The sequence below is a fragment of the Toxorhynchites rutilus genome, chromosome 2 (assembly GCF_029784135.1).
Source record: "Toxorhynchites rutilus septentrionalis strain SRP chromosome 2, ASM2978413v1, whole genome shotgun sequence".
Classification (NCBI taxonomy): Eukaryota; Metazoa; Arthropoda; class Insecta; order Diptera; family Culicidae; genus Toxorhynchites; species Toxorhynchites rutilus.
In genome coordinates this window covers 143,622,172-143,645,486 of record NC_073745.1, presented here as the reverse complement: position 1 = coordinate 143,645,486, position 23,315 = coordinate 143,622,172, and the positions used below count along the sequence as shown (strand labels likewise).

Sequence of the window (23,315 nt, the reverse complement as noted above, 5' to 3'; positions counted from 1 at the left end):
CGTTGTTCGTCATCGACTTTAATTACCGCTTTCGGGACCATCTATATTATAAAAAACACCACTTTAATTAGGGCTCGTCCATCATTTCCGCGATGTAAAACACTCCTCTATCGCCACCCTTACTGGCCCGCTGTATCGCGAACACTTATTCAGTTCCGATAATTGAACTGTAATTTTTATGTGTCCCAACACCGTTGTCCCTTTTGCCGTTCCAAGAAACGCTCCGAACGGACGACCGAAGAAGCAAAACAATAACCCTTTGGTCTGGACTTCGTCGGCAGGTCCTGCTCTTTTTTACGTCCAACGATAACGACCATTCTTTCGGTCATGTTGTATCATCTCGTCGTAAAAACAAAACAGAAAGCGCCACACACTGGTCCCATTTTTTACGACCGTTCGGACATGCAGTCCATAAAAAAGCGAACGAGACGAATGACGAAAATTGAGAGTGTACCCCCGGAACATCTCACAGTGTGACGGTGTAATTTATTGATAGTGGACAACAGTTGCCGGGCCAGAGGAATTGGGTGAAAACTATAACTCTTGTGTGAAAACACGATACAAGCAATCGAACGCGCCCTCCATTTATCTCGATCGTTATTTTGGCCGTTCCGTGTATTCAACAGCGAGAGAAATGGGTTTCGCTGTTCGTTTTTTGTGAAATAACTGGTTGACAAATAGGGCAGTTGTCACAAATGTTACATGCTTTTGGACGAAAATATTAAACATGGTTTTTCTTCTCTTCTTTTTCAGCACCCCCAACGTTCATCATTAAACCTCAAGATCAGCGCACAAATCTCAATGGAGTGGCCACTTTCAAGTGTACAGCCTCGGGCCAACCTCCTCCATCGGTTTTCTGGACCAAGGAAGGCTCCCAAACGTTGATGTTCCCGAACAATACCTACGGGAATATACACATTTCGAGCCAGGGCTCGCTCCAGATCCGTGGTGCCCAGAAGGATGACGATGGGTACTTCATATGCTCGGCTCTCAGTGTGGCCGGTTCCACAACTAGTCGAGCTTACCTACAGGTTAGTAACGCAACCACACCTTGAGCTGAGGACCATCGAACTTGACAATCGTTCCTGCGTTTGTTTGTCCGCAGGTTACCACCTCCTTCGACAACAGTCCACCCCCGCTGTTGCAGGTGGTTCCATCCAATCAAACGCTCCCCCGAGGCAGCATCGCTATGCTGCCCTGTCGCGGCTCGGGACCATCCAGTCCGAAAATCTACTGGAGGAAGAATGCCACCGATATAACGGCACTAGGGTCGCGCTTTGCTATCATACAAGGAGGGACGCTGGAAATTGATGGTAAGTGCGCGTTACAAAGATTTTTGTTTTCCTCGGTACACATTGTTTCGGAGCCACGGTTGCAGGGCCGTATTTTATTTGATTGTTTTATCGAGTGCTAAGTGTGCTGTTCAGCGACGTGACTGAACCTGTAATTTTGATGTTATATTCTCGCTGAAAGGTAGATTCGCATTTCGTCTCGGGATTGGCAGCATTCTCTCAAAAATCACTCAAATTATGTGGATGTGGAGAAGTTGGTAAATCAACATCTATTCATACTCTATTTTCTCCAAAATGAATCTAGACTGTCTTCAATGGAGGGATATACTTTTTTGTGTTCTTAGTGAATTTTATAGTAGCAGCTCTTACAAGAAAGGTATTTCCCTAATCTTTGCTAAGACTTACTCACTTTTCCATCCGTTGCAAAGATGTATCAAAGAAGTGCCTTTCTGCCAATCAATGCTTTGATTTCAAGTTACGACGGCTAGTGAAACAGGGACTGTTTTGTAATTTTCAGCCGCTCTAACTGACATAAAACTTATTTTTAAAAAAACTAAAAAAAAAAATCTAAATCTAAATCTATTGATTCTATTGATATTACTGTGAACTAGTGAACTGCTATTGTATCGTGGTCAACACTCCTTTTTTTTTTTTTTTATAAATTCGTTTATTTTTACAGGCTCAGTTGCATAAGTTTAAAGGAGCCGAAATCTTAAATATATTTTTAAAACTATATATATGAACAATTTTCTTAAATCTATGGTTAGTAATGTGGGAAACCGATTACTCGCGGTGAACTCGAGATTAGAAGGGTGACATATTTTTCTCAGGAAAAGGATGGGGTATAAGGAAATTATTACAATGTTGATAATCACACACACTCAATTCTTAAATCTATTCGTACATCTGTTGTGAATTTACATTTCATTCTCCTGTTTATAGCAAGCGGACCAATTACTCATAAAGGAAGAAATGGAGGGTATAAGGATATAAGGATAATTACACACGAACATCGATAGATTTAAGGAAAACATATATTTGGGACATGTAATCAAGGTCTAACCGAGCCAACACATCTCTCACCGGCACATTGGGCTGCCTTCCTCTAGCCCGAAGGGAGTTCTCTAAATTCGATCTGGCAACAAGATACACCTCACACGACCAAACAACGTGTTCGATGTCGTGGTAACCTCGGCCACAAACGCAGATATTGCTGCCGGCCAGATTGAAACGAAAGAGTAGCGCGTCTAACGAACAGTGATTGGACATGAGTCGGGAGAAGGTGCGAATAAAGTCCCGACTCAAGTCCAGACTTTTGAACCATGGTTTGAGGCTAACCTTAGGGATAATCGAGTGGAGCCACTAAACACTCCTTATAATATAATAAAATTTACGTTTTATAGTTTACCATTCTTCTTACATTTATTTATTTCATGAATTAATAATTATAATTAATAATTAATAATTATAATATTAATTAACTCGGTTCGTGGCTATCTCTCTCCAATTCCGCGGGCACCCCGAGCACACCATGTGCTGTTCCACTTGGTCTAACCACCTTGCTCGATGCGGTCCTCGTCGACCAGCCAGGTTCCGGCCAGAGCCAGTGAGAGACCTTTGATGAAGCCGGCCTGATTACCTCCCACGAATCTGTTTGTAAGTGACGATAGACGACGGAAAATGATTTGGAAAAGTAACATTCTGAATGGCTTTAGAGGCGACATTCAGAACAGTGATTGCACGAAAGTTTTCACAGTCTAGTTTGTCGCCTTTCTTGAAGATAGGGCAAATCTAGAGTACCTGTTTCCCGAATTCTGACAATCAGTCGATGAAGACAATTAACCAACCCATTTTGACGCCATTCTGGCGTTCATCGAAGTGCTCCCTACATCCTTCGGTCACTTCACGTTCGTTCATCAGGATACTCCCATCCTTATTTCGACACATTTCTGCTCGTGGCACGATGCCTTTTCGGTATGCATTGAGCTTTCGGTAGAACTTTCGCGTCTCATGAGAACGGTGCAGCTGTTCCAGTTCTTCACACTCCTCCTTTTCCTGGCGTCGCTTCTTTTCCAGGAAGAGTTGGGTTTGCTGTTTTCGCTTTTGTCTATATCGTTCAACGTTCTGAAGGGGGACGCAGCATTAGCTACCGTGCTGCGTTCTTCTTGTGTAACACTTGCTGACATCCATCATCGAACCACTCGTACCGCCTTCTTCGTTTCTCGTGTCCTAGGCAGGGCACTGCATAGTCATAGTCAACCGAGGATAGTCGGCTGACTATCTGACTGTATTCAGTTAGTAATGACTTTTGGCATCTTCACGCAGTCTCTCCGCCAAAACGACTAAACAGCCAGTCGGGCGTTTAGTCGCTATCTCCCTCTACCGACTAGACTATATCATTTCATTCTTCCCAGTCAAATTGTCGTCATTGCATTATGAAGTGACTTACCCCAAAACGAATTCGTTCCTCTCTTTCTCTCTCCCATGTACGTGTGTATGCATCGATGTTTGAGTTCAACGCGGTTTGACATACGTTACAGGTGAGCTAGATTCTTTTGTATCGTACACGAAAATTACTTACACGTATAAAATAACGTGCAGCGTGTTGCACGCTTTTTACTAATACTAACGGACCTTTATAGCATACTTGATAAATGTCTAAGTTCGTTGGTTTCAGTTCACGATGGGTAGACATAATACGGGTATAAAATTAGTGTCAGGGGGAAATGGAAGAGTGGACTGAAGTCAGTTGAATGAAGAGGCAGATTTGTATTCATTAGTCGAGTCAGTTAAAATAACCATTGACTGAACTAGTTCGCCAGTCATCCTCGATCGTCAACGCTAGTCAATTCATTTTCTAGTCAAGTCACTGTTTGTTGCCGGCGACTGCCGAAGCAGTTCTAGTCGAAGCGAAGCTACTAAGAGTAGAGTCGGTCCTCATTTTTCACCTTCGAAGATTTCGGGCCCTGGTCCTAGGTTGTTCTCCGATACGCTGTTCATGACTGTTTTAATCATGCTACAACAGTCCTCAAGAGGAGCTTCATTAATTTGGTCCTCTTCAGGCAGCGTAGCTCCAAGCGAATGTGCGTAATTTCCGACGACATCTGCTTGTTTCAGTCGCGTAAGATTGTACCGCCGCGGGCATCGTTACCGAATGTTGTTCACAGCGGAGTTTTGGGCGAATCTTATCCATCACTAGGTAGTGGTCCGAATCGATGTTAGCGCCTCGATAGGTCTGACGTCAGTCCGAGAAATGCCGACCGTCTATCAGAACATGGTCGATCTGAGATTCTGTTTGATTTGGTGACCTCCAGGTGAATTGGTGGAGGAATTTTTGTTGAAACAAGGTACTGCTTATGGCCATATTCTTAGAAGTGGCGAAATCGATGAGTCCTAGGCCGTTTTCATTTGTTAACTGGTGTGCGCTTTACAAAAAAAAAATACAGGTTTAAATTCCTCTTTACCGATTTGAGCGTTGAAATCTCCGATGATGATCTTGAAGTCCTGTTTTGGGGGCGTAGGATTCTTTTTCGTCATCATCGGGACTTGCAAGGTGAGGGCTGTGCACATTAATGATGCTGATGTTGAAGAATCAGTAGTTCGTAAAGCACACGGATACTTCCGATTAAATTGAGAGATCGACAGTTCCACGTCCCGAGTTTCCAATCCTTAGTCCGTTTTGGGTGCCTGGGCCTATGTCGAGTAGTCCGGTTCGAATATTCTTGTGTATCGTTCATTGCTTTCAGCTTTCATCAATAAGTAGTAGATAAGCTTGAAGTGTAGTATAAAAAGTTCACAATAGTTCAAAATAATGGTTCACACCCAACAGGAGAAAAAAAAATTGTTCATTGCTTGGTGTTTTAGCGGTGCGGTTTGCAAGGCCTGCGACCAACCCCACTATCTCGTAGGATGACCATTAGGGTGGTAGCGAAAATGGTCATGTCAAATTTCAAAAACCGACCATGTACATTTTGTTTATTGGTCCAAAAAATGATATGTGCAAAGTTTCAGCTCAATCAGACATGATTTAGGGGTGCCTCAAAGCGCTCAAAGTTTTGATTTTTTGATCCTCGAAAAGGAAAATTTGAGTGCTTTGAGGCACCTCTAAAACATGTCCGATTGAGCTGAAATTTTGCACAGGTCATTTTTTTGGACCAATAAACAAAGTATACATGGTCGGTTCTTTAAACTCGATATATTTTTTTCCATTCCATTTCCATTTTTCCAAGTCCCAAAAGGTCGATATCCGGCCAAAATTTTTTTTCGAGATGACACCAGATCTTGACGTTTCATGCATTTTAAAGTCGTTTGGCATCGAAAAAAAAATTGATTTTCAAATTTCCCTTATCAAAAAAATCAAAACTTTGAGCGCTTTGAGGCATCCCTAAATCATGTCCGATTGAGCTGAAACTTTGCACAGATAATTTTTTGGGCCAATGAACAAAATGTAGATGGTCGGTTTTTGAAATTCGATGGTGGAATTATTCCCATCCATTGCCACCCTAATGACCATCGTTATAATGTTGCTTTACTTCCCGAACACCACCAGAACTGGGCAAAGACGCATATAGCGGCTTCAATTCGCTTAGATGAACTATTACTGAGTTTTTATGGCTTTTCTTGGGAACTGGCAATGCCCATTTGCTCATTCCATTCCGCCACACCCTGATAGTTCCCCTGAGCCAGTGCGACAATGATTAAGTAGTTTTCTGATAGAAAAGATGAGGAAAACAAATTGTTCGACAGTTTTATTACGAGTGTGTTTCGTTCTTTTAAAATGTTGTATGTAAAGCAATTCCATGCCAAACCGATATGTGGATCTAAGATTTTCGTGAAAATTGATTTTTGTTCCATAGCAAGGCTGAACAAACTAGGCATTTCCTCGAAATTCACGATATGGTTGAAATCTTATTTAACAGATATCGGTGGATGTGTGTCAAAATTGGATCTGCGCAATCTGCGAGTTTCTCGAATCATTCGGGAGTGCCTCAAGGAAGCAACCTAGGTCCACTGTTGGTCTCATTGTTCATCAATGAAGTGTCCTTACTACTTCCACCTGGCTGCCGCTTATTTTACGCCGATGGTGTGAAAATCTATATGGTTATGAGGAACGCTCTTGATTGCTTTAGACTTCATAATATGGTCGACTGTTTTGAAGAATGGTGCTCAAGAAATATAATGTCGCTCAGCATCACGAAACGCAGTACTATTTCGTTCCATCGTAAGCTAAAGCCAATTGTGTTTGGCTACTCCATCTGTGGCCAAGTTCTGTCGCGAGTAAAAACCATATCCGAGACCTTGGAGTGACACTCGATAATGGACTCAGCTTTCGACTACACTTCAGTGAAATAATCGCTAAAGCCAACCGGCAGTTGGTTGGATTCATCCTTTGAATTACGAGGGAATTCCGTGATCCACACTGTCTCCGTTCTCTCTACTGCTCGCTAGTTCGATCTATACTGGAGTTTAGCGCAGTTGTATGGTGCCCATTTCAAGCAAGTCTGAGTCTGATTGAGTCTGTTCAGCGGGAATTCGTACAACATGCTCTCCGGAACCTTCCTTGGCGGGATCCACTAAATTTACCAATTTACCATACGAGGCGCGTTGTCAACTTTTGGGACTGGAGACGCTGGAAAGAAGGTGTTTCAACGCTCAAGCTATGTTTATCGCTAAACTTTTGACCGGAGGAATTCTCTGCCCTGCACTGTTGACACAAATCAATAATTATGCGTCTGAACGTACTCTTCGTGTCAGAAACTTCCTGTATCTCGAAGGACGCAGTGTGAACTGTGCGTTGCATAATCCTGTCCGTTTCATGTCAGTCCGTTTCAACGAAGTTTTCGACTAATTTGACTTCAATATCTTCTCGGACACTTTCCATAGACGACTCATTCATAGATGACTCATTTTGTATTTCTATTTCGTATGACCAACGTATTAGATGTAGTTGTGACGTTTAGTTTTAAATAATCATTTAGACTAAATGTGAGTCAGATGATTCAAAGAAACAAATAAATTAATAAATATCGCAAAATATTACACCAGTATTTTTATTCATTTGAGTGCCCATCCCCACGGTCCGTGGTCTGAGAAATTATTTTTTCCATTTTTATTGAATTAAATAAAAACAAAACTTTTGAATTACCGATTCAGATGATCGGAGAATCAAATTATAGCCAATTGAATAGTCTTTTAAAAAAAATATGATGCTTGCGAAAATTTGAATTTTTTTTGTAATGATTGCTTGTATTGGGTTTTTATAATTTTCATGGTTTAGAGATAGAGAGTGCTATATTTTTTATAGGTTATCCTGAAAGATTTGGTTTTTTACATAACATATCTAATGGCGGGTTTACATTAGGGAGATCTATAGCTATAGATGGATTTATTCAATCGAAAATAGATGTAAACGGGTGATAATATATATGATACACTTCTCCGAGGATATGTGTATAAGATGCATAAAATAAATTTAGGCATATGTAAACGCTGGTGAATTTCTCACTGCAGAGACATTACTAAAGTTGGATGCAGTTCTTCTTCTTCTTCTTGGATAGCACTAACGTTCCAGTGGAACTTTTGCCTTCTCAACGTTACTTGCGTCATTTTTGTTAGTAGTACTTGGTTGAGATTTCTATGCCAAATAACATGCCTTGATTGTACTCTGGAGTGACAACCTCTAGAATACGCGTGACCACAGTGCAAGCCGGAAGAATTATCTTTAACGAAAAAATCCCCGGCCAGAACGGGAATCGAACCCGAACCCCCGGTATGATAGTGTGGGACGCTAGCCACTCGGCTACGGAAGCACCGATGCAGTTCTACTTCAGGTGAATAAATTCACCAAAAATATGATTATATTCATCATATAAGTTCGCGCTAGTGTAAGCGGTTGATGCGATTTCTATAAATCTCATCATATTTCTTCACACGAATATATCACGAGCATGAACCCACCCTAAGAATCAGAGAAGAGATTTTTATCGTTTTTGAGTTGTGTTTTTCCAAAGTATTATGTATACTCAGTCGACGGTCGACATCGCCAAAAAACACAATTCTAATCAAACTACCATCGGAGAATCCGTACGCGAGAAGGTTGTCGTTGTTCCCATGTCTGCATGCAACCGAACAGGAAGCTGAAGCAAAATCTGGTGGCCAAAAGACGCGCTCGAAAGTTTTACAAAAAGGTTATTACGAAGTACGAAAAATACATGCTGACGAATGACGAAACATACATGAAGTTGGGTTTTGTACAACTCCCACGCCTGAAATTCTATAAGGTCATCTCTATCTAGGCCAATTCTATCTATATGGCAATTGCTAGAAGAGTTGTCCCCGGCAAAAAGGCCTGGCCAGGTAAGGGAGTAAAAAGTACCCCCTAACCAAACCATCAGCTGTATGGCAAATATTGTATAGGATATCAACTAAGAAATTTTGGCGGTTTTTTTGAACCCCCTTTTTCGTTTATTTCACGCCATCCTCAATAGCTTCGAGACAAAAATTTGAAAAAAAACTGAATGTATCAAGAAAAATTTAAAAAAATGCATCAAAAATTTCTTATTTAATTTCCTCTACAATATTTGCCATTTAGCTAGTGATTTGGTTTGGAGGCACTTTTTACTCCCTTACCCGGCCAGGCCCTTTCAATAAAGAAACAATAATCTTGATCCTTTCTTTCTTTATCCGAGAAGCTCCAGATAATAGAATGCACGCTAAATGCAGAATATTCCGAATGTTTAAATTGAATTGTCAAATTTTTCATCTAAGAGTACTTAGTGAATGTGGCTATCAATAGATTTGAACGATGGCTACAGCATAAACAACATGAATTGATTGTGATAGTCGTTAAATCCACTAGCATTGAAAGCCATTTTAAATTGAGACATAAAGTAATATTTTATATCGATTCAATTACGAATGAATCTTACTGCCGGAAATTTTAATCGAGACGTCCGAGCGTTACGCAACTTCGGCCCAACAGCCACAGTAAAATAAACGATTGTGATTGGCGAGATTGAAACGCAACCTGGGTGACCTTTCGGGCGTTGACAACGTCGCCTCAAGAGCATCGGCCTTGTCTGAAACCTCGACGGTAAACACAATTTATTACCGTCGCAAGTCGAAACTAAGTGGCTCGACAACCGTTGCAACCGAGGGCTCTGAATCATCAGGAACCACCACATTGTAAATCAGCTGTTTGCCGTTCACGATGATATCACACTCACAGTGTGGGCGAAAGAAGCTGATATGCTTACTTTTTCCGCAACATTTCATCTCGCTCTGCCATCTTAAAGTGAGTGGTATGTTGAAAGCTTCTCAAATTTAAGACCTACCAAGACCTCCGCCAGATCCCAAATGCATTCAGCCAATTTGCATCTGCTTAAGCGAAAACCGTCGTCACGTCCGAGACCAAGTGACAACTGAAAAAAGCAGCGGCCGTATGATCCCAGTATGGCCCCAGATTCGGGATCCGTCCCGAGAAAAAAAGCAAGGAATAATGGCACACTCTGACGACATACGAAGCTCCGACCGCCAACATGAGCAAAGCCGTGAAGCGCGTGATAAAAATAATTATCCCTCCGCATTTCATCCCTCCTCTTTTGTATGGGAAAAGTACCATAAGCGCACGACATAAGCGTTTTGTTGGTGCTGTTAAGAGCACTTAACCTGAAAGCTCTCTTCCTGTTCTTTCAAGCAACGAGCTGTCCCCCAACAGCTGCCGAGTCTGCTCTAGCTGCAGCTCGACTTTCTTTCTATTCGTTCAAATTTTAATTTGACACTCCGAGCGGTGGAATTTTCTTCGTTTATCATAAAGCTGAAAGTGCTGAAACTGGTTCACTGTACAACGACAAATTGGCGAAACACGTGACACTTACCCACATTCAGAACTACCCCCCGACTGAACAAATGAACTTCAGTTGACTGTTCTTATATTTATAGATTGGACTACTTAAAATCGTTTGCAATTATCGCTAAAGTAGAGAACAGCTGTCGGAAAAGCACTTCATAGAAAAGTGCCTTTTAAACCGCTTTTTTTGAAAGCATGGTTATTTCCACCCATGAATTTGAAAAACTTGCAAATCGTTGTTATTTGTCACACTAAACACAAAGGATACCGATAAGGTTGGGTGCCTCAAACACACGGATTCGTGACAGGAAAAGTTGCGTGTCGAGGGGAACATGCTCATGAAAGGATACAAAAATCCGTGTCGTTCAACGCCGCAAGCTGGTTAGGAATAACGTCATTCACTTTTAACATTTGCACCTTTGTGATGGATATTCTAGAACGATCTAGAAAATTTACATTTCGTCCAAGGTTTGCATGAAACACATCCTATCGAAAACAGAAAACTTTCACCCAGAAGCAATTATCAGTTTTCCATCGGAGTGGAACAAATCATAATTGATAGCTCCCATAAGTCTTTCTCCAGATCGCACTGCTCCACTGGTGAGTCACTTATCAGCTGTCGTAAAATGTAATTACTGCTAACAATGAGGATTATATTTAATACGTTTCGAAAAAATGACGTCGCGATGAGGACGAACTGCGAAAAATCGATGACGGACGGCGAGGGGCGGAAGAAAAGCTTCCTTTCCCTCGTAAGGCCACCCTTAAGTTTTCCTCCTTCAATCGAAAGAACATCCCGCGAAGGATAAAAAATGGTAACTTCTCCTCAATAATTAATTTCTGCCAAGATCGTGAGGAAGGTGAAGCAATTATTCAGGATTTTCACCACCACCGTTCTCGATATGGATCTTGAGGGCTGCTTCATTCACTGCTAGTGCCGATGCGCGCGCGTTCCCTGAAAAGTGTCCGCCACTGCCTGACTCATCCCCGCCGTATCACGCCGGCCGGATCTTGATTTCACTTTGCATAATGACCGAGCCAACGTCATTTCGAATGCAAACGATGTGCAGAAAATTCTCTTTGGATTCAATCAACCTCCGAAGCACGAGCCACATCGATTCGTGGGATCAACTTAAAATGTGTGGCTCTTGTGGTGGGGCGTCATCCATATTGCATTTGAAAGTGTCCCAACGCACGGCGGATTTGCGGCGGGTGGAAAACCGGGAATCGAGAAGTCGTTTTCGTCTCTTTTTCAATCACACAGGAAGCCGTCACCGTCATTATCGTTACCATCATCAGCTCCGTCGTCATTGTCGTCTTCATCGCTGGTATCTAGGCGAGAATCCGGCCGTAAAAACGAACGATTCCCGGCGAGATTGACGTAGGCAAATATCGCACGTCACTTTTATTCCTGGCTCTTCTGTTGTTGGGAAGTTGTTCAATTTTATAGCGCCCATTTTGCTTATCCCTCGGTTATCTGCCGCTTGGCTCCACAGCGTAACAAAGCGCAAATTTGATCGGAAAAGTTTAGGGCAATACCGGGGATCGATTTTTGTTTACGACGAGGCACCGAGTGAATGGAGTGATTGGTGTATGGCACACTCAATTCGGCTTCTAAAGAAATCTGAATATGCTCTTGTGAGATTTAATGCCGACATTTTGTAAGGCTGCAACTTTATTTCGCCCCGGGGTAATTCAGTCTGAAACCATTGTAGAGACTCAAGATATTTCTTGGTGTATCAACCATTTTTGTTTCATGATAAGTTTCATATACAGGTCCGACTCGATTATATGTACTGACTCGATTAGATATGATTCGATTATATAATATTTTTTTTGTATTTCAAATATCACTTCAAGAAAAAATGTAACATTTCAACGTTAAGATGAAATTTCATTGACTATTGTAGTAAAAATTGTGATTTTTGAAGATTTTGATTGGATGCTCACCAGGAATTGTTTATAACGATATTGCAGTGAAATTAAGAAAGATAGAATCTTGGCGTTGAAGAAAAAATTGTAGAGCGGTTAGAGAGCAATAATTTGGTTGAGAGAAACAATCAAGTTGATTGTGAATTTTTGGGGATAAAATTAATAATAAAACCATCAAAACCACTATCTTTTGAGTTTTACACTTCCAAAATGTTACTTAAATTTTCTGTTATTTTATGTCTCATTTAATGTCATAAATCGGGATGAAAAAACATGAGCTAAAAATCAATTTTGGGTGTACAGGGTAACTTCGATATAACGTACATATTACTTTCAAAATTTTACGTTGTATCGAATTGTACGTTATATCGAAGCATAATAAAGAACTCAGAAACGTAGCTAATATTACTTTATTGTGTTGTTGTTTAAGTGGTTTAATGAGTAAATTCAACTAGAAGACGAAGCTAATCTTTCTCATGATGTTTCCCTTCGTACTGTTGATTAAAATTGATTCATTTAGAATCAGGAATCACAAAACAGTTGTACCTCGGGATTGGTTAAGAGTAAAAATCAAACTGTAGTATCAAAATACGGTTAATTTATTGTTCTTTCACAAAAACCATATTCAAAAAAATATTCCTTTGGACTTTGAAAATGTGTACGTTATATCGAGGTAAAATGTACGTTATATCGAAGTTTCCCTGTATGTACAATATCTTACAAATGGAAGTAACAGAATTCTGCTACGTAGCTGACTCTTGAAAGTCGAACTAATTTAAGTAGCTCGAGCTCGAAACAAATAAGAAGTACAATCAATCTGTCATTGTTGAAACTCGACTATATGCGTAGAAGGATTTTTTTCATCAAATATGATTCTCTATTACCTTTTGAGAGGTTCTGGATAAATTTATTTTTTATGTGAGAAAGGTGTTTTCTGATATTATGGGGATGAATCAAAAATTAAATTCATCTTGTATACCGTTTTGTCTCATATTCCGAACAGTCTCAAATTCCGAACACTTCATTTTTAAATGTAAATTTACTATACTTCAATGTCATAAATAATTGAATAATAAAGGCCCAGACATTCTTTGGGGTATAGGCTAGATTTTAACATCATTCACAGGTATCGATACAGCCTATAATTTATAATATTAAAAATTTGCAAAAAAATGACAGTCAAAACCAAAGATAAAATGCTAGCGTTAGCAAATTCCGTAAAAAGCAAGCATCGTTGATTTTTCAATTTTTGTACTTGTTTCAACTATTTTGTTTGTCTTTTTTCATGTTAAGTGCTACAAAAGGTATGAATCTACAGTAAATGGATGAAAACAATGATATTTTATGCAGTGTTCGGAATTTGAATCAAGTTTCGACGTATGATTCAAACTCCGAACACTTCATTTTAAATGTAAATTTACTGAATTTTAATGTTATAAATAGTTTAATAATGAAAGCCTTAACATTCTTTGGTTTATACGCTTCATTTTAACATCATTTACAGGTTTCGATGCAGCCTATATTTTATAATATCAAGCATTTGCAAAAAAGTGACAATCAAAAGCAACGATAAAATGTTTGCGTTAGCAAATTTCATAAAAAACAAGCATCGTTAATTTTTCAGTTTTCGCAGTTTTTTTAACTATTTTGTTTGTTGTTTTCATGTTAAGTGCTAGAAACGGTAAGAATCTACAATAAATGGATGAAATAAAATGATATTTTATAAAGAAATCTTCATTAAAATTAGTGTTCGGAATATTAATCAAATTTCTACGCATGATTCAAATTGCGAATACTTCATTTTTAAATGTGAATTTACTGAACTTTAATGTTGTAAATAATTTAGTATTCAAAACCCTGACATTCTTTTGGTTATAGACTTCATTTGAACGTCATTTACAGGTATCGATACCGATATAGCGCCCTTGGTCCCAAACCCATGTAAACTATTAGAAACAAATTCAATTATTACCAAAGCAAAATTCAATTTTTTGACGTAGGACTACGTCTTACATTGAGGGTACCAAATCAGAAAACAGGTCACGTTGTTATGAAATAAAGTTAACGTTAATAACTATTTTTGCTGCGAACGGACTTTAAAGATCTGCATACCAATCGAATCGGAAATTTTCTAAGATTTGTTTGAAATGCTATACATTACAATCCCATAGTCTGTATATGGTTTAAATTGATGAAAATTGGAAGCATTCCCATTTTCCCATACATTTGTTCTTTCCATTTGTGTGCTTTCCCGATCAGAGCCGTTAATAACGGGCAGCTTATGCAGTTCCTAGAATAGAAACAACAGTTCCTAGAATTGAAACAACGAAAGGGGATAGCGAAAAGAGAATATTTGCGAATTAAACTCCACCCTTGCAAAGTAAGTAAGCTGTCGCTAGCGGATAAGTATTGCATCTCCTCTGAGGAAAATTCTCAGAATCTTTCTGTGCCCGCAACAACAAAGATCGCTTATTCTGCTCGTTTTGTGTTTTATGTTTCCTCTCGAGCTGTGAACACTAGCGAATATTTCATTTGAAGTGCATCTGACATTGCAAGAGAAGAGTTCAAATGATTATAGGTCACTTCTAGCCTTTAGTGTTTGGCTTTATGTGTGTTGTTTGTTTTCGTTGATCAATTAGTGTATTGTTCTCGCCAAGGCAAGAAGGAATCGGTGCCTCTTGAAATAATTCTACAAAACGACGCAAGCCATTAAACCCTTTCAGGTTCCCCGGAACTTTTTACTAAAGAGTTATTTATAAAATTTCGACTTATTCGCAAATAATATCCGAAATAATAAACCAACAAATTTCAAATAACAAAGATTGCGTAGTCCTGCGTCCTAAGCGGTCGTGTCTCGGATACAACCCCTCGAATTTTTTTGCGAGCATGACATTTTTCCAAAAAAGACTAGCTAATTGACTTTAATTTGAGATATCGATCATATGAATCGGTTCAGTAGTTTAAAAACTATGATTTTTTTTTAAATGCATTTTTTCGGAATATGAGTCAGTGACAAAAATGGTGTTCGGAATTTGAGACAATTGTGATTAGTGTAATTTTCAGTTTTTCACCATGAAAACCTATTTGTAAATCATTTTGTTTTGTAGTCAAATGAAAAAGGAGGCTCTATTGTATCCAAAAATCAAATAAATTTTGTGAACAAGTACCATTTCGAGTAATGAGACACTCTTTAAATGCCATCAAAGATTAAGTGTTCGGAATTGGAGACAAAACGGTATTCAAAAAACGAAATATCTCTATACAGCCTTTCCATGCCAAACCGATATAGTGGTCCTCAAATATTCGTGAAAAGTTGTAGTTTTGTTCTTTATCGCAAAACATTAGACCCGTATTTTTTTCAGTAGGGTGTCCATTTCCATGTTAGCGTTGTACGAAAAATCAACTTGTTCCTCCTTTTCCAAAAATGACTTTTTTCAAAAATTCATAACTTTTGAACTACCAGACCCATTCAGATGATCCACATATCAAATTAAAGCCAATCACTTGGTCTTTTTTTGAAAAAAAACACGTTATTATTGATTGTATTCGTTTTTTATTGTTTTCATAGTCTCGGGACCAAGGGCGCTTTATTTTTTTTAATATTTTTCCTGAAAAGCTGATGATTTTTCACATAACATATGTCGAAACCAGAGAGGCGTTTTTGACGTAGAACTACGTCTTTCATTAAGGGTGCCAAATCAGAAAACAGGTCACGTTTTTATGAAATAAAGTTAACGTTAATAACTATTTTTGCCGCGAACGGATTTTGGCGATTCACATACTAAACGAATGGGAAATTCCGTAAGATTTGTTTAATATGCTATACATTAGAATCCCCTGGTTTGTAAATGGTTAAAATTCATGAAAACTTGAGGCGTCTCCATTTTCCCATACATTTGTTCTGTCCATTTGTGTGCTCTCCCGAACAGACCTGTCAATAACGAGAAACTTATCGACGACCAACGGAGGGGAAATCGTAGGATTCAACGTCCCCATGAACAAAGGAAAAGTAGAAGAATGAAGGGGAATACTTGTCTAGAGTAGAAACAGTGGATCTCGCTGAGGCAAACTTTCATTCGGCATCGGACTGTTGAGCAATCCAGTTCACTTTGCTTTCGCTGCGCTTCGATCTAAGATTGGACCCCACCAGTGGTAATCCAACTTAGATATCGTCGTTTGGTTTTTCTGTTCGTTTTCCGCGTTATTCGTATCGGGTGTTTTTCTTTCCGCGTCATAAATTGGACGCTTCGCGTAGTGTATGATGAGCAAGAAGAAGAGGAAGGCAGGCTCGAGCCCTGCAAAAAACGAACGCATTGCTAGGGGCAATAATATTTCGAGGCAAGCGTCATCTAATGATGCACGCGATGTTGGTGTAGTGAAAAGCGCTCGCACTGAACCGAGCTTTCGCGAATGTGACACCGAATCGAACAACAGCGAAGTAGGCGATTTCGGCACGTCGGTCGAAAATGTAAACGCCGTTATCCAGGCAGCAACCAAAATCAAACTCCCCCCCGTTGGTGGTGAAGGCGGTCGCTCTTGACAAACTCATCAGCGAATTCGCATCGATGGGTGTTACAGCAGAGTACAAGCTGTGTGGCATAATTCAGTCTTTTTCCAAGCAGTTAACATTGTTTGTTTTCCGTCATCATACGGGTGTGCGTCAAAAAAATATTTGGGGAATACCAAGCATCTTGAATGTCTTACTGGAATGCTATAAGTTATTTGTGTTCGCGTGCCAGTTGCAAAACTGCCGTTAGCTAGGATTGCATTAGCGCTATGAAGCATTGCTACTGTTTTCGAGGTTGTTATTAACAAAAAAGAGTTTATTTCGCTTGTTTAGTCACCGAGAAAGTAAATGTCGTTCTGGAATTTTGTATGTGGTTTCGCTTGCCAGTAGCAAAACTTCCTCCACTAAGGGTGATAGCAGCGCTTCTCTCGAGCATGAGAAAGAAATACAACTTTTTTCGAGGCCAGTAATATTAACAGAAGCATTTCTTTTGAGAATAGCGCAAAATGATGAGAAGTGTTTTATTTTCCTAATAGTTTCAAGCCACCAATGTATGGCTCTGTATGCATGCTATGGCGAACGCTTGTTTGACGCTTGGTTTACGTTGTACGAACGATGCCTAGAGGTGCGATTCCTTTAAGGCAATACTAAATAACATGTAGCATGATATTTGATACTTTCAAGTGTTGTCATTGTTGTTGTTTCCATGCGGTGCCAAAGATATATTGATGTAGTTATGAGATGTGGAATAATGGTGCTGGTGCAACATGTATATAATCGACTGTAGCCGAGTATATGTCAATTGCGAAAAAGGCCAAAAAAAAAAGAAAAGCGTTCGAGGTAAATTTTCATTGCATTGACATGAAATAAATTGCGACTCCCGATCAGCTAGTGTTTTGTTTGGCGAGGGCAAGAATGAATCATCAATCAATTATCGTCAACAAATTCTACAATGAAAAAACCATTTCAGAGATTATTCTATTAAGCAGTTGTTTCTAAAATTTCACAGCATTATAAAATAATATCCGAAGGTATGAATAAGCGACTTATATAGAATAACAGCGTAGTTCTACGTCAACAATCCGGTCGTATCTTGGACACAACCTCCTATATTTTTTTGTTTATGAGTTATGATTTTTCAAAATTAACCGATGGTCCAAAAAACATTTTTCACTTTTTTTTTTCCAAAAATGATTTTGTTCATAAATATTTTTTCAACATTTTTCAAGAAATACTATCTAATTGGCTTTAATTTTATGTATCGATCATCTGAATCGGTCCAGTAGATCAAAAGTTATGAATTTTTGTGTTGCAAAAAGGGAAAAAAATGATTTTTCGAACCATTGGCTAACTTTGAAAAATCATAACTCAAAAACGAAAAAAACGCCTCTCTGGCTTCGACATATTTTATGTGAAAAATCCTCAGCTTCCAGGAAAATTATGAAAAATATAGCGCCTTTGGTCCCGAGACTATGAAAACAATAAAAAACGAGAACAATCAATAATAACGAGGACATAATTCGAATTTTCTGCTGGTGCAGTATATGTCGATTATCTGAATCGTAGTAGTAGTTCAAAAGTTATAAATTTTTGAAAAAAGTCATTTTTGGAAAAATGAGGAAAAATTTGATTTTTCGGACAACCCTAAAATGGAAATGGTCACCCTACTGAAAAAATTAAAAAAAATATGGATCTAATGTTTCGCGATAAAGAACAAAACTACCAATTTTCACTAAAATTGGTACGTATTCAGATTTTTTTTTCTGGATTATAACACTTACAAATATTGTAAACATCATGATGGCACACCATTTGTATCAGATTTATATATCTAACTCATGTAATTAATGCATCTCGATGACCTCAATTCTGATCATGGTTTGTCCGATGCTTGTTTGATGTTGATTGGTTTGTCCACATGATTACTATGACAGCCGCTTGGCATGCTGCAGTTTGTTTCTGGTGTCTTTCGCGCGTACCAGAAATGAAGTTGTTGAGTGTTGTTTACCTTTAAAATGTCCAAGGTCTCGAAGTCAAAGGGTTAAATTATTAATGGTTTATTAATCAATATGATGACAGTAAATTCAGAACAATGTAGCTCGTAGTAGAAATAGTGTAGTTGTAGTAATAGCAGTAGATTTATGTTGATTAGGGCAAACGTTAGGCCTGTTGACATTTGTAAAAAAAATAAAATAAATAAACAATGAGAAATGCAACACCTACTTGTGAATGCGAATTTCTTCATTCAAAAATGACGATATCTAAATTGAGCAAACCAAGATCATTAACCGGACATACCATGATCAGAGGTGGACAACCCATGATCATGTTATTGTATTTTTAGCAACTAGAGACTTGGAGGTTTTCAACAAACCCAAAATCGTCTTGATTACACGAAGAAGAATCGATTTGCATTTACTAATTGCGTGAAAGCACCTTTGATCGGACAAACCAACATCATTTACCCTACACGTTATTCGCTCCGATAGGGATGGATGGCGCCAACAATATATCTACCGTAAACAGAATTCGGTACTCTAGACTCAGTACGATCACTAAACTGCTTAACATGCATCATTCCTCATATCACTCGAAACCACGAAGTGTACATGTAGCTAAACGTGCATATCGTGCAGCATGCAATCTTAGGCGGTTTCCCATCTTTCAAGGCGGCTCTTTTGCTGTGTGATTTTCACCTCTCGCCCAGCGCTCGATCTCTATCTTCTCTACTGCGGTAAGGCTCATGCGATTACACCGACAACGACGGTACAAGTATCTATTAGCGGGCTGGCGCTTAATCCACGTGGGGGCGGAGCCGTGGCAGTGGTGGTTTAAAACAACAACCCAACGATCTTGGGCGCGAGCGTCTTGAGTGGCTTGTGCCGCAAGAACGCGAACGCGATTTGGATCGATGGGTGGATATTGGTATCAAACGCTGCCTGCCAGACCTGTCGGTCTGCCAACAGCTTGTTATTTGCGAGCGCGAAAATTGAATCCCCAGTGGAGACGAGACGTCGGCCTTTTTGGGAAGGCGGGCAATGCACTTCGAGGGTTGTGGCACAGGCTGTCATTTGTGTACCGATTGGCGCCGCCAATGAACCAAGGCGGTGGGGGAATTATTCAAGCCACATGATACAGAAATGACACCGACCGGTAATTATCCGCCCCGTGGGGACACCTGGGCGTAGGCAGCGAAGCTTTCTATTGCAAGGCGGTATGTAATCTTGCCGATGCTTTCAGCCCAATAGGTAAAAGGTTAAGGAATTAGACAGTCGGCTGCCAAAAACGGAACGGATAAAGGATAGGCAATACAATTTGCCTTCAAAGCATTTCCCCATCGATTGCCGGAATCAAATTGAATCCTTGTCGAAAATCCATTTCACTCCAAACCACAATACACAAGATGTGCTCGGAGATTCGAAACGAACCGAGCCTCAGGAGAAAATGACAATTTGTAAAATGCTCTCGCATAGCTCGCATCATTCCACCGGGCGGAACACGTCTCTGATTCGCCAACACAAATGGAAAACATATCTTGTTGCCAAATGCTAATATTGGCACTTGGCATTCCCCCGTTTGCCGTCTTCTTCGTGTTTATCCAGATGCTTCTTCAGCCGCAAAATTCGAACAAGAGTAAAGTAATCCCAAGTTAGCATATTATGACATCACCATTTGTATAGAGAGTAACAGACCACGCCACTCGCAATCCTTTCTTCATAGAGATAGACCGAGGGGTCGTTTGGCTTGTAGAGGACCAGACTATCCCACTCGTTCTCCCTGCATTGTACTTGATATAGACACACCCCTCGGTCGCACAAGAATGCTTTCTCCGTGTACTTCCGGTGCTACAATAACGGTTACGGTTCTAGAAAGCCGACGCAAAGCGTTCATAAATAATGCCAAACTACTGGTTTCGGCGTCGCCATAGCCGACGTTATGCTGTCGTTGTTTCGAAAGTTCGCCGCTTCAGCTCTCGAGATTTGATGGCACACTCGCCGATGAAAAACGCAGCTGAGAATGCCGTTGAAAGGATTTTCCCCACAGAATTTGGCAGATATGACCGACAGGCGAACATGGCTCTGTTTGCCCCGATCCGCGTGATTGTGTGTGTGTTTGTATCTGTTCGAGTGAAGATTTTCCACTCACACAAGTTGAAACCAAGCAGATTTTGCTCAGTTATGGAAATTTTATGTGCTTTGTACAACCAATAACTGGTCGACTGCTACGAGGACGATTCCAATCCCGTGACGACTCTAAAGAATAATTCATCACAAGACGAACGCTTCGCCATCCAATGATAGAACAAAGCTCTTGCAAAGTGCATCCAAATTCATCACTGAGTGCATTCTCGTTTTTGTTTTTGTTTTCTAGACCTACAACCCGAGGACACTGATTGGTATACATGCGTAGCATATTCCGAGAAAGGAGAAACCGCCTGGAGCGCCTATCTGACGGTGAGTGAAATGCCATCTTTTCTCAGTTTTTCTTTTTTTTTCTTTTTCTCATTTTCTACTTTGATTGCTGATGTGTGGTTTTTTGCCATCTTTGCTTTCTCCATACTTCTCGAGAATTTGAAGTTTGCTTCAGCCATTGTGTTTGTACTATTTTTTTCTCAATCTGTGGTTTATCCTGTCTTTGGCTGCAACGAATCTAGGTCGAGAAGGATCTATCGGGGATGCTACATCGGTCGCACAATGCAGATCTGTTGCCGGCGGCGCCATCGATGCCAAAAGCCGTCAACATCACCAACAGTAACGTGACGCTGGTGTGGTCCAAGGGTGCTGCCGGGCAGGACAAACTACGAAGTAACGCGGTCGCCGGCTACACGGTGGAATACTACAGCCCGGACGAGAAGAGTGGATGGGTTCGAGCGATTAGTCGGGTGACGGGAAACACAGCGACGGTGAGTAGTCAGTAGTTTTTTTTCCAAATCGTAAGAATTATTTGTGATTATTTTCAATTTGAAAATGTAACTCCATTCTTCATTTGGAAGAAGGAAAAAAAAGGCTGACCACAAGGGTAAGGTGCAATAGTCCGACTCTAGCCAAAGGATAATCGCTGCTTCAAATAAAAGCATTCCTACAGAAAATTTAACCACCAAATGCAAGTTTGAACAGGAGAAATAGTTAATTTTATACTTGTACTAGTAAACGTGGTGAACTTCATCCCGCATTTTTTTTTTTTGTTCAATCGAAATAATTTCAAACTTTCTTTTTATCGAACATTCGCGATTTATAACAAATGACAGCACTCGAATTTTATTTAGTGTTTGAATAAAGCACTTTTCGAATTCGATTGAATTAAATACATTTTTATTTACTTTGTTAGTAAACAGCTCGAGGGTCAATCAAGTGGTTGCGGGAGATTAAGTTCAGGGAACATTGGAAAATTGTGATCCTGTGGCCTAGTGGTTAGCGTTACACCTAACTTGCCTGGGGTTCGGGTTCGATTCCCGTTCTGGTCGGGGGAATTTTTCGTTGATGAAATTTTCTCAGACTTGCACAGTGATCACGTCTATTCTAGAGCTTGCCACTCAGAATGCATTCAAGGCGTGTTATTTGGCATAGGAATCTCAAATAAGTACCGTAAACCGGGGGCAAATTGATCACTAATATCAGAAAAATGTGAATATTTCCGAATCTTTTTGTTAGATTTATACCCAATTATTTTTAAAATCAGTACTGGTGCTAAGCCCACAAAACGATAAGGTGAGTTTTGTTCAAAAAAATCCTTATACGCTAATTTGAAAATTTTTAGCGGAACATTTCAAAGTGTAGCTTCGGGATGAAATTAATCAATCTATGTTTTTCAGGATTTTCTAGTATGATATGCACGGGAATGTATAGAAAATCAATTATTTCTTCACCTACGGCAATTTTAATGATAATTCAGTGGTTTGAGGTGACAAAAATCTGATTCAATCCACCTAAAGGTCTCGTCATGCCTTTCCATAAAACATATGTCGTCATAAGTCGATTTAAACACTGATCTGCAGGTCATCCGGAGACCCTTCGGGTTATCATAATGTGGTCAAAAACTCTTGAAATGGTCACAAACCAACACGTTCCATATGTCGCATGATGGGATTCGGTTCTGGTCATTCGTGGTGTTTTTTTTTTGTTAAATAGTTTTTTCTCACTTGTTTGAATAGTAATTACAAGTATTTGATTACTTTTCAAATCATCAAGTATCGGCTGGAAGTGAATTAATATGTTTAGCGCCTATAAATATTGTTTTTTGATGTGTTAAAAATATGTTTTATTAACATAGTGAAAGATGGAAACGAAAATGCTATTCAGAAAAATGTTAATTTTCATGCAATTTAATAAGAGATTCGTTGAGATCCATTGACAAAAACGGTTGACGGTACTAGTAAAAAAGATGCAAGTAATACTACGTTGAGACGGCAAAGTTCCTCTAAGAACGTTAGTGCCATTTAAAGAGAAGAAGAAGAAGAAGTGGAAAATATGCCTTTTGGCGACAAAAAAAAATCGCCAACATCAACATAACACCCTTAAAATCGTTGACGTTTGAAACACCCATCAACTTTGGGGGCATTGAATTGAAAGTCACAATATCCAGTGGGACGATAATGATTTTGTGATCTTGATATGAAAACAGTATTTTGTTATATTTTCATTTGGATGACATTTCCATTTTGGAGAGGTCAGAAAAATCATTTTTTTCCACTTTTAAACCACTGTACCGATTCAAATGATCGACATATCAAATTGAA

The 23,315-nt window shown here is 39.6% G+C and overlaps 1 protein-coding gene across 8 annotated transcripts in view; it reads left to right on the top strand.

Moving 5' to 3' along the window:
• The window catches only part of LOC129771795 (protein sax-3), a 561,419-nt gene that overhangs the window by 499,614 nt on the left and 38,490 nt on the right, over window positions 1–23,315 (top strand). For all 8 annotated transcript variants that reach the window (XM_055775833.1, XM_055775832.1, XM_055775837.1 and 5 more), the window contains 4 exons: window positions 754–1,031; window positions 1,106–1,313; window positions 20,951–21,033; window positions 21,234–21,482. In XM_055775833.1, coding sequence (XP_055631808.1) covers window positions 754–1,031; window positions 1,106–1,313; window positions 20,951–21,033; window positions 21,234–21,482 — 818 coding nt within the window. The remainder of the gene's footprint in view (window positions 1–753; window positions 1,032–1,105; window positions 1,314–20,950; window positions 21,034–21,233; window positions 21,483–23,315) is intronic.